Source organism: Lepisma saccharinum, chromosome 3 (assembly GCF_977018435.1).
Source record: "Lepisma saccharinum chromosome 3, izLepSacc3.1, whole genome shotgun sequence".
NCBI lineage: Eukaryota > Metazoa > Arthropoda > Insecta > Zygentoma > Lepismatidae > Lepisma > Lepisma saccharinum.
This window is the reverse complement of record NC_139231.1, coordinates 1425823-1438175: the sequence shown is the minus strand read 5'-3', so window position 1 is coordinate 1438175 and position 12353 is coordinate 1425823. Positions and strand designations below refer to the sequence as shown.

Sequence of the window (12353 nt, the reverse complement as noted above, 5' to 3'; positions counted from 1 at the left end):
AAATTATTTTTAGGTCATCTTTAATGAATTTTAAGGTTATTCTATAGGTCACATTTTGACATTATTTAGGCCATCAACTTCCGAGCCCTAAATATAAGTGTTGCCGATTACAGTGGTGAAATCAGTTTCTTTCTTCCCGGCTTAGTCTATGAGAAAAAAGCAAATCTTTTTTTTCTTACATATTACTTTTACTCCAATAGTATGTATAAATACATGTAATGTTAGGCATGTCACAGTTTTAATGTCATTAGGAAAGTCAGAGCTCAATTATGAGTTCTTGCTATACTTATTCTATGATTAATTACAATTAATGACTACTTATATTTGAGGCATATGAGACTTACTCACGTTATGAATATTAAAAGTATAATATAAAAATATATACACTATGAGATACTTACGTTTCGTGAGTATCTGTTTTGCGATAAAACAAAAATTTCGGGATCGTTCTGTTCCCTTCTTCAGGACTGTTTTACCTGCCTGTTTTACCTGTCACCTCAATCCTTGCCTTAATTGACACTGCTACGTAATGATCATTCTGGCATAGACGAAAACCTGAAGAAGGGAACAGTAGGATCCCGAAACATTGTTTTATCGCAAAACAGATACTCACGAAATGCAAGTATTTCATAGTGTATATATTTTTATATTATACTTTTAATATTAATGACTAGTTAAAAACAACACAACACACATGAACAGCAGGAAAAAAGACACTTTAAAGTTTGTCCAAGCTTTTGACTCCATCTCGGAGTCATCATGAGGGCTGGTCGAGAGATGGCGAAGACGATGCTACTTGCTCTGTCTGCAGAAAATGTTGTTGCGGTCTTGCAGTGTTGGTTAAGTTCTTGGTTGTTGAGATTGATTGTTAGGGGAGATGGGTTTTAAGTTTGACTGTGTTACACCATGATAAATAAAAATTTTCAAATAAATTGTCATTCAGATAAATTTGTCTTTTTAATCATGTGTACATCTTCCTTAACATCCCGCACTCTTTTTCCTTTAGCATGCGTAAAAAAGGAAACACAATCCTGTGGTAATTGGTGGTTGGTTTCTGTGATGTGTTTGACCAACACGGAAGAACTTTCTTTCTGCGTATGTATCCTATGTGGTCTGCAAATTTGTCTTTGATCCTTTGCATTGGCCTATATATTTCATGTTACATTCATATTAAATACTGTAGATGCTGGAGTTCATTAAAGGATCCTTGTGTAAGTTTTGAAGCCCGCTAAGCTTCGCTTTGCGTTAAGCTAAGCTGTGGATTTCCTTGGTTTGTTGTATGCTACTTTTTACTCCCGTTTTTCTAGGATGAGTTGGAGTTTGGTGCAAATGGGATGGCTATCCATAGTCGGGAGTGCTCTTTTTCGTTTATGGGAGCGTTGCTACCGATTTTTTCCTTATGTTTAACTTTTTGCAGGTTCTGGTCTATGATGTTGGAAATGTATTCACTGAGGATGGCTTGTTGCCTTAGAGTAGCCAATTCTTCTTTTAACACTTTGTTGCTTGCAAGGCTCTTCTGACAAAGTTGTTCCGATGTTATCATTTTGTCCGGGTGGTTGGAATTTTTATGTATGAATCAGGATCCTGAAGTGGGTTTGCGGTAAATTTTTGTTGCAAATCTATTATTTTATCTGAATAGTGATGTCGAGGAAATTTAGGTACCATTACTTTCTTTCTACACACACTGCTCCAGCTATTGACGTGTTCTTCCAACTTTTCTTCGTCCCTTTTATATAATAAGGAAGTTGTCCACATATCTGTGTGAAATGATGTGGGGAAAGGAGTGTTTTCACCTGACTTCATTTCTGTATGCCTCCAATACTAAATTTGCTATCCATGGGGGAAGTGGGCTCCTCAGCTAGGCCTTCGGCTTGGTGAATTTTTTTTTCTTTTCAAAGGTGAAGAATTCGTTGTTTAAGAATATTTTAAAGGCTTCCAGGAAATCTTCTGATTAAGGGTTCAATTCTTTTACGACAAGTAGTTTCTCTACCTCCTCCAGGGCTTTGGATGGAATGGAATGGAACAATGAAATCTATGCTGCCCAGGTGGATTTGGTCTGTATTTGGAAGGCTTGCAATTTGTTTTTTGACATCTCTCATATTGACCACACAATATTTGAAGGTAGGTTTCAATTTGTGCAATTTATTTAGGAGGGCTTTTTGCAAGTTTGTATCCCGGGTGGGAGTATCCTGCTATTATCGGGCATAATGACCATCCTGTTTTGTTTATTCTTGGTAACCCCATAGATGAAACTTAGTTGTGGTGCATCCGTCAATAGTTTGTCCACATCTCAGAAAGTTAGGGAGTTTTGTAAGTAAGTTTTAGTCTCTGAGATGATTCTAGGGAGGCGGAATCCTTTTAACCTGCTTGTATTTTTGTTTCATGACGATGTTTAAATTTTTTTGTTAGGATGACGTTCATGTTTCCCTTATCAGATTTTCCTGTTTCAGACATTTTTTGTCCCTTAAGTCCTGTTTCAGTTTACTGGATTTATGATCCCTGAATTGAAATTTATTAATCACATTTTGACTCCAATCTACCAGCATATATATACACAGGGTGTCATTTTAATGGCACCCACGGACAAGAGAAACTTATGGAGGACATCAAAACCAACAACTATTCTCAGCAACATTTTTCTCGTTGGTGTGTCGTTTCGGCAATACAGTCGTTCAAAAAAGCCCATTTTGCTACCTGAATGCTGGCAACCCAAACATAGCATTTGATTGCATTTGTGATGCCATTTCCTGTCGCAAAGTGATGCGTGCCAGGGTTGCCAAGAACACTCATATTCTGTGAAAAATGACATAGCTAACAACCAGCCACATTATGTATCACAAAACAAAATGTATTCTGTAATCAAACAGGAAGTGAGCCAACGATACGAATAATGGTAGAAAAACAATGTATTCAAAGGAAGTGGTAATATTGAATATTGTCTCAGGCTACATGTCAAATATTTGCAAATCTCATTGCCACGTTGGTTTCTACAGTTTAGTCTATCCACTTCATCCTTCTGATACTGGTTGTCTGTGACACTCAAAACAGTTGAGAAATTAGAAATGAAAGAACTCAAAATTCCAAAGGTAGGCTAGAAATGAAAATGGTTGAAAATAAAGGGATATAAGTAGTAGGAAAACAAGTTCTCCGACGACTGTGTTTATCTAGGCAACAGATACACATGTAATAGTTTGCAACTGCGAATATGGCACTACAGTGGAACCCCAATTTTATATTTTCCTGCATTATACATTCAATCTTGATTGTCCCGACATTGCAAAATGCTGTAAAATTTTCCTCGATTTTACATTTTCCCACATTTTAAGTTTTTTTAGCTTTGACCCCTGAAAAACGTAAAATTGAGGTACCACTGTATATTCCCTTCCGATTCATGATTACATTGTTACTGTGGTTGTACGTGTTTTAGCCATAATGTAACAACGTGAACCTCGGATACTTCCGTTATCAGCACCACAATACCGCAACACATTTGTTTTAAGATGGTGTTTTAAGTCCATTTTATGCACAGAAAGAGTAATCGAGACTGGACCTACAGCTTAAAGTGGGATCCGAACCACTATGTGCCTCCACCGGGTATCGAACACGGGACCCCTTGATTACAAGGCAACAACATTACCACTGCGCCATCAGGGAGGACTCCACAACACATGTATCAGGACAAATGGATATACAAGCCTGTAAATATCAACCTTGCAACGAGATTTGCAAATATTTGACATGTAGCTGGGCGTAAACAGCCACATGTAAACTGTAAGTAAAATATAATTTGTTGTTGGTGATTATATTTAAGATGTAGGCTAAGAGACAAAATCCGATATTGCCACTTCATTCTGAATACCTTGTTTTTTTTTACCATTTTTCGTATCGTTGGTTCACTTCCCCCTTCCCCTGGGATGACTGCTAGCGTTCTGGCTGGTAGGGTGTGTTACCCTGTGTGTTCAGTCTGCTGGATGTGTTCCTATTTTAGTTTTACAGCTCATAATGTGGTTGGTAGTCTGTCACTTTTCACAAAATTTGTGTGTTCCTTGCAACACTGCCGTGTACTGTTTCGCTGCAGGAAATGACGTCACAGATGCGATCAAATGCTGTGTTGGGTTGCCAGCATTCAAGCGGCAATGCAAGCTTTTTTGAATGACTGTAGCACTGAAACGATAAAACTAACCATAAAATGTAACAGAGAAAAGTTGTTTGTTTTGATGTCCTCTACATGTTTCTGTGGTCCGTGGGCACCATTAAAACAACACCCTGTATACATATATATATATCCTTAGATTCAAGGGGGTGGATAAATAATCACCGTTCCTCCACCCAAAACTCCGATTTCGCAGTTGCCATTTACACCAACAGCCATAACACCACCTTCAATAACTGCTTCCGTGTTGCCATCATCCATCTTTTACGCTACGGTCAGTATTCTGTGCCTCTACTCAAAGTGTCGTCGATCTTTTATCTTCCTTCTTGAAAATGCGACTCAGATCGCGAAATATTGAATTATTTCTATTCGTGTGGTAATGGTTACTGTCTCCTTCATAATTTGTATTTGTGTATAGATATATATACAGGAATAGGGTCAGAAATGGTGCCAGAAGGGCAGATAAATACAAATTATGTATATATATATATATATATATATATATATATATATATATATATATATATATATATATATACACACACACACACACACACACAAATAATGAAGGAGACAGTAAACACCACACGAATAGAACCCTCCCTCACAACATTCCTAAACCGACTAAATGAGTTCACCACCCTCAAATTCACCTGGTTCCACTCCAAAGACCAAGTGACCTTCCTCGATGTGGACATCCACATTGCGGGAGACCACTTGGAAACATCCATACATATCAAACCAACCAACCACCTCCAGTATCTCCACTACTCCAGCTCACACCCCTACCACACCAAAAAAGCCATCCCATTTTCCCTTGCCCTCAGAGGCCAGCGCCTCAACTCATCCCCCTCATCCCGCCAAAACTACAACTTACGCCTGCACCAAGCCCTAACCAACCGTGGCTACCCCTCCACCCTCATCAACAAACAAATCACTAGAGCCAACTCCCACAACCGCACCAAACAACCCAAAACCAACCCTCCAACTCTGATCACCCAATACCACCCTCACATTACGAAAATCAGACATACCCTCCACTCCCTCCTCCCCATCCTGCACAGTGATCCCGAGACCAGAGACATCTTTCGGGATAAACCTAGGGTCGTCTTCCGTCGCCACCCCAACCTCCAAAACATCTTGGTCCGAAACACCCCTACCCCTTCCGCACCCCTTCCCCCAGCCCACAGGTGCAACAAACCCAGATGTAAGACCTGCCCCATACTCATCACCTCCCCCACCCTCCTGATCCCTACAGCGGCAGGTGAGTTCACCCTTCACCCTAAGGGCACCTGCCACTCATCCAACCTAATTTACACCCTCATCTGTCAAATCTGCGGCAACTTCTACCTAGGCGAAACCTCCACCCCCTTGAATCTAAGGATAAATAATCACCGTTCCTCCACCCAAAACTCCGATTTCACAGTTGCCATCCACACCAACAGCCATAACACCACCTTCAATAACTGCTTCCGTGTTGCCATCATCCACCTTTTACCCCCCCGCTCTGACACATCTTTCCGCAGGCGATGGGAAAGGGCCTATATAGCAGGAATGCACGCCACTATACCCCCCGGACTCAACCTAGCCAACCAGTAACTCTTTCCTCTCCTCCCCGAAACTACCCACCCACCTTACAGTAAACACTGGCTAAAATATTTCGTGTTTCCTTTCAACTGTTTCTGGCAACACTGACCGTAGAGACGCTACGGTCAGTATTCTGTGCCTCTACTCAAAGTGTCGTCGATCTTTTATCTACCTTATATACCTTATATATATATATTTAAAAAAAGAATCATTAACACCTACACACACACAAGGGGTGGGCAATGACACATTATTGAAGAGAGGGTGGAAGCTGCATACCACCAAACAGGAACTTTCTCCTTCCTATGGCTGTCTCTAGATAGCTGCCTTTGAATTATCCAAACAATAAGTTCTCAAATTCGAATTACATATGAACTTTAGACATTGGTTTTAATGGGAATTTCAAGGGGAATAAACATCTGTTTGAATTTCCAATATTCAGAATTAAAAAGAGTCAACTGTATTTAGTTTAGTATTAAAAAATGAAAGGTGAATGGGGTACTCGAGAATACACAGTAATATGATGTTTGTTTTCCATATAATCAAGAAGAAATCCATTTTTAAAATCTTCATCAGAGACAATGAAAAGCAATGCTTACCACACAGCCATGCTAAAAAGAAGACTTCTAGTAATAAGTATCCACCAGAATCCACAATTATTCCTGCCAACATGGTTATCACAGCAAGACCCAAATTTTGAACAGCCTGCATACTGGAAGAAAACATACGACATTGCAGTAAGTTACAATAACACGTGCACATATTAAAACTGCTTTGAATAAAACTTTATAAACAATGCAAAACGAAACATAAATTTAATATAAAAGAATCTTTCAATTGAGGTTGACCCGATTACGATTCTCTCACCAATTTCATCTCTCTACAACAATTAGTTCTCAAGCTATGATTTTTTAGTACTTCGTGACAAGTTTGAAAAACATGTGCTGGAAAAGTTCCTGTCTGGTGAGGTCAAGACTCTGTTGAATAAAGCTTAATATATTCATAATTTCACATAAGACAATTTTATATTCACAAAATTCATTTCTTCCCACAATGATGTTACCAAAACTATGAAAATTATGCATTTTCCATAATTTACAGAGTGCAAAAGTGTCAGGATGCTTCTTTGCAGATTCTGAGATACACACGGACACTTAAATTGAATATTTACTGACTTTCAATATTATTAGGGCTGAGCCGATACCGATACCTTAACCGATTCCAACCGATACCGATGCCGATACTGAAACTTGTATAATTCCAGTTTAAAATAACAAAGGCTAGTTAGTGAGTCACAAAACTCATCACATCACATTCTATTAATGATATTAAATACTCGAAAATTATCCTCATATAGCATTATATCATCTAAAATGTCCTGTGACATTTTATGTGAACTTCCTTCTACCCCCAGAGGATGCAAAAGAATAAGAATAAGTTTTTGAAATGTTGCAAGCATTGTTATAGTGTTGCAGATACACCGAAAAAATTGGTGAATTATTATAAGTGTCCCTGCTTTATTTCATGATCCTCAATTTCATTATACATGTCCTTAAGGAGAGAGAAAGTTACAGTGTGTAAAATAAAATTTATATAGTGTGTATAACGTACAGCTTGCACAAGGAATGCAAAATAAATAGAAATGTAAACAACATTCTCATCGTTTGGATTAACCTGGAGAGGGAGGAAAACAACATAAAAATATACACAAACACAGATCTGTAATTAATGCTCATTTGGCAGCTCTGTGTATGACCTGTTGTCCATTATTCTCTGTCATTTGCAATAAAAACAAGTCACTGAAGTGTTGTTATCGGGCAGCAGTCACAAAGAAGAGTAGAGCACAAGAAGAAAATCCACAACCCTCCCTCCCACAGTGACATTCATCATTTTCTCAGAAACTCCAGAATGAGCCTAGCATTATATTATGCTGGTTTTCAAAATGTCACGTTCTTAACCCACGAGGTTGTGAGCAAGAATTGGCAACGAATGGTTTCCTTTATTTCCACATAGTGTTGACCACCAGGCAGTTACATGCCTTTAATGTCACTTTAGCCCTGCCTTTGATCTTGTCATCTGGTTCATTTTCGGAAATGTACATGGAATTCTTGTGTGGGACACCAAGCTGTTACAAGGAAGGGTGGACGAACCTTTGAAAAGGACAAATCTTCACAAATGAAGATTCTCTTGGCTGCTCTAGCCACTCAAAATCTTTGGTATCGGGTGCTATCGGCGAAAAAAATTCAAACGATATTTACAGATACTGATACCCCTGGTATCGGTATTGGCTCAGCCTTAAATATTATATTTACAAAATACAACCTAAACATGCACCACAAATCCTACTTGAAGATCCATGGCTGTAAAGACAATAAATGCAAGATAAAAGATAAAGAAAAGTGCAACTTACATTCCATATGCAGTTCCAAGCTGGTATTCAGGTATAACAAGTGACACCATTGGCCACAAAGCACTTGCCAGCAGGGAATAAGACACACCCATGATGCTCTGAAAAAATAAATATAAAATAGTTATGAACAAGTTTGTCAATTGTGTACACAAGTCAACATGAACTAACTGATTTGAAACATTAACATATTAACTACAGATAACGTGATATGAATTTTTTACTAACACTGATGTTCTACCGATACCAATAAAAAAAATTAAAAAGTTCCTTGAAGAACATAAATGGGATAGATTATTTAAGGTGTGTGCAATGGGCCCTGGCTTTCAAAACAAAATTGCATGTGCTTTACAAAACCAGGCTGTATGAGTTATGCATTTATATTCATAAAAATAACAACAAAATGTCAGTAAATTTGTACTAAATTACAGGTTATTCACATATATGTACAGAGTGTCTCATAAGTAATAGCGAAAAACTGACACAGGTGAAAGTACACGATAATAGAAGCAAAAAAAGTCTCAGTAAACATGGTCGGCAAACGAGCCATTTTCGAGATACAGTAATCACTCAGTAATCCGGCAGATATCAGACAAGAGGACTGCCGGATTAGTGGAGGTTCATTTAAAAAAAAATGATAGCAACACCTATGTTTATTGCACAAAATATGTACGTATGTACATGCAGTAACTTGTTTTCCCTTTCACGCTCCCCACTCACTCAATGCCGGACTACTGGAGGGACCACTGTAAATGCGAATATGTGGTTACAAGCCGCCATTGTTTGTAAATATCGTCCTAGTTGGTAAAATGCTAATAGTGTGTGCGAATGTGTGGTTAGAAGACATCACTGATTGCATTTTGTAAACACTGAGTGCTTTACTCCCTGTGCGTTCCGAGGTTTGCTCTTTGTTTACAAAACAGACCATTTCTGAGAGGTGGTGTTCTAATCAAACAGGATGGATACAATCAGTACACAGTCTAATTCCGAAATGAACCGGGGGTGTTCGAAAAAATTCAAAACTCAATGCGGAATTGCATACAGTATTGCATCCAGATGCAAGGATAACACTTTGAACACCTACTTGAACAAGTACGAGTGTACAGTAATTGTAACATGTAACATACTAACGTAGAACTGTATTCCTTGTTAAAGTAAGTAGAATGTTCAATAAGAGCAATGAGATCTCCAATGACTTTTCATATTGTATTATTAGCATTTTACCAACTGGGCCGACGTTTACAAACAATGAAGTCAGTGGCACCTTGTAACCACACATTTGGAATTATCTCGAAAACGGCTCGTTTGTAGACCAATGTTTACTGAGACGTTTTTGCTTCTATTATTGTGTACTTTCAACTGTGTCAGTTTGTGCTATTACTTATGATACACCCTGTATATATATCATATCAGTAAAGTTAGTGGCAATTTTACTGATAAATGAATGTATCAACATGCTTATATCGGTCAATACCAATAGAGTACCAATTAATCTGTCCCATACTAATACCGTACTTACGCATAAATATTGAGCGTGTTTGTATAATGTGCACCCTGGCTTTTGATGCGGAAAAGCTACAATTATATATTATACATGGGCAGTACAATTCAGGTTCAACAAATGGCTTTCTTATTTGCAGGTTGTAAAGCTGTTGCTATGCTGATCAAGAGCAAATTACATCATACCAAATCAGTGAGTCACCTGTTGCTATGTGGACCAAGACAAGAATATCACCTTGTGCATACAGTGAGTCACAAACCCACGCCACCTCCCACTGCTCCCTCCACTGTTTAGCATCTCAAAGCTTTCATGTCTATAACCACCTTGTTTATTCTGTAGTAGAAAAAAGCGAGATCTAAAATATGTTATGGATTTGCAGCACTCAGTAAGTCATTTTCTATTATTTCTCACCCAACAAATACCACTGATACACATCCTGTATGATGTGAAGTGTATGCTCGAATTATGCTCTTTTCTCGGTTGGAAAATGTTCCATTACAAAATGAAAAATTATGGGAAATGGTCATTTCATTTCTGTAGTGTTTTCTTTTTAAATATTATTACCAAAGAAATTCAACCTGGTAAGTTCTATTTGTGTCTGTTGATATATACGGGTTATATGGAGTGACATAGTGGAAATATGTGTGGTTATAATGTTGGTTGTCTGAATTATTTCGTGCATAATATGTACCACAGTTTTTGGGGGCAAAATTTTTGGAACAAAGTGTGCATTATACATGAGTAAATACGGTGCTAACCTAGTTTTAAAATATTCATAAATATACTACAATGGATATTCAAGTATTAAATTACAACTACTAATATAAATAACCACCCCCCCGCCATCTCATGATTGATATGATGTTTTAAGTCCACTTTATGCACAGTAATGGCTAATCGGGACTGGACCTACAGTTTTAAAGAGAGATCCAAACCACTATGTACCTCCACCGGGTATCGAACCGGGATCCCTTGAATTACAAGGTGACTACGCTCCCACTGTGCCATCTCATCTATTGATGAAATATTGTAATAAAGCTGAATATGTGCCCAAAATAGCAATACAACTAAGTAGAAAATTGTTTCTATTCTTTATACATAATACAAAAATGCTTACCATAGCAACAAATGGGTTTACAAACGTGAATGCCAAAAGCCCATGGCACCCTATGGTAACTAAAACAGAGAGGAAGACAAAGAACACATTCCTCCCAACTTTATCAATCAGAAGGCCAAGAAGAGGGGAAGCAATGGCTGATATTATGTACAGGATACTGTTCACTGCATTCGCTGCATCTGGTGAAAATTCGAATTTTCTTTCAAAGAACACCCTGGAGAAAAAATGGACAAATAAAAATATGTAAGAAAAGGATCATTTTAGGACATGAATTTGACTTTGAAGGTCTTGAATGTATGTCTAATGAGACTGAAGAAACACACTGGTAACAAAAATGACAGAAAATGTAAAGTTAGTTTGTATCCACTTTAACCCATTGAGCAGTACATCCATTAATTTTCAATTCAGCGCCTCTGCAGTGAGTTTTTTGGCATCAAATAAAAAAATTGGTTACAAGAATTTTATTTTTTGTAACTATTATTATTATTATTGTGAATAATTATTAAAATGGTACTAAATGTTACATTTTATGATTCTCACATTAATTTTAAGGAATGTACAATTATTTAATGGAATTTTGTAACAATTTGTATTACACAATACACTAAAATAGAATGGATCAATATACAGGGTTATTATAAATGATTGACCCGATTTCATAAATTCACTGTAGCTTTATTATTTGACATATTGTCAAGAAACTTTGCAAACGTATAGAAAAACTCAAAAGTTTTCTTGTGTTGAAGGTTCGCTTCTGATTTCTGCCACGAGAGCGCAGCAGTGAGCATTTATTCAATATGGCGACAGGCAGAGAGAAAGCTTATGTTGTGCTCGAGTTTCATTCACATCAGTCTGTCGTAACAATGCAACGACACTTCCGAACAAAGTTCAACAAAGATCCACCAACTGCCAAGTCCATTCGGCGATGGTATGCACAATTTACAGCTTCAGGATGCCTCTGTAAGGGGAAATCAACTGGTCAGCCTACAGTGACTGAAGAAACGGTTGAGCGCGTGCGAGCGAGTTTTGCACAAAGCCCACAGAAGTCAACGAACAAAGCAACCAGAGCTGAACATTCCATAGCCTACCGTTTGGAAGATCTTACGGAAGCGATTGAAGAAGAAGCCTTACCGCTTGCAATTGCTACAAGCCCTGACGCCTGATGACAAAGTCATGCGCTATGAACTCTAGCACAACATAAGCTTTATCTCTGCCTGTCGCCATATCGAATAAATTCTCACTGCTGCGCTCTCGTGGCAGAAATCAGAAGCGAACCTGCAACTCAAAAAAACTTTTTGAGTTTTTCTATATGTCTGCAAAGTTTATTGACAATATGTCAAATAATAAAGTTACAGTGAATTTATGAAATCGGGTTAATTGTCAAATAATAAAGTTACAGTGAATTTATGAAATCGGGTCAATCATTTATAATAACCCTGTACATTAGTCTTTAGCACTATTGTTTATCATTTATGTCAGGCAGCGTGTCTTCAGAAAGTCATCAGGGTGTGGTACTCCACAAAGCAGGGGTGTACACACAAAGCTTTGTCACCAGTAGAACAAGATTATATAAAAGAAATAATAACAT

At 37.9% G+C, this 12353-nt stretch overlaps 1 protein-coding gene across 1 annotated transcript in view; it reads right to left on the bottom strand.

The window, feature by feature from the left end:
* Positions 1-12353, bottom strand: part of LOC145984895 (lysosomal dipeptide transporter MFSD1-like) — a 76877-nt gene that overhangs the window by 31460 nt on the left and 33064 nt on the right. The window contains exons 6-8 of the mRNA XM_083118268.1: positions 10766-10979; positions 8151-8248; positions 6340-6452 (exon numbers count right to left, since the gene is read on the bottom strand). Of these exons, the coding sequence (XP_082974394.1) occupies positions 6340-6452; positions 8151-8248; positions 10766-10979 (425 nt within the window). The remainder of the gene's footprint in view (positions 1-6339; positions 6453-8150; positions 8249-10765; positions 10980-12353) is intronic.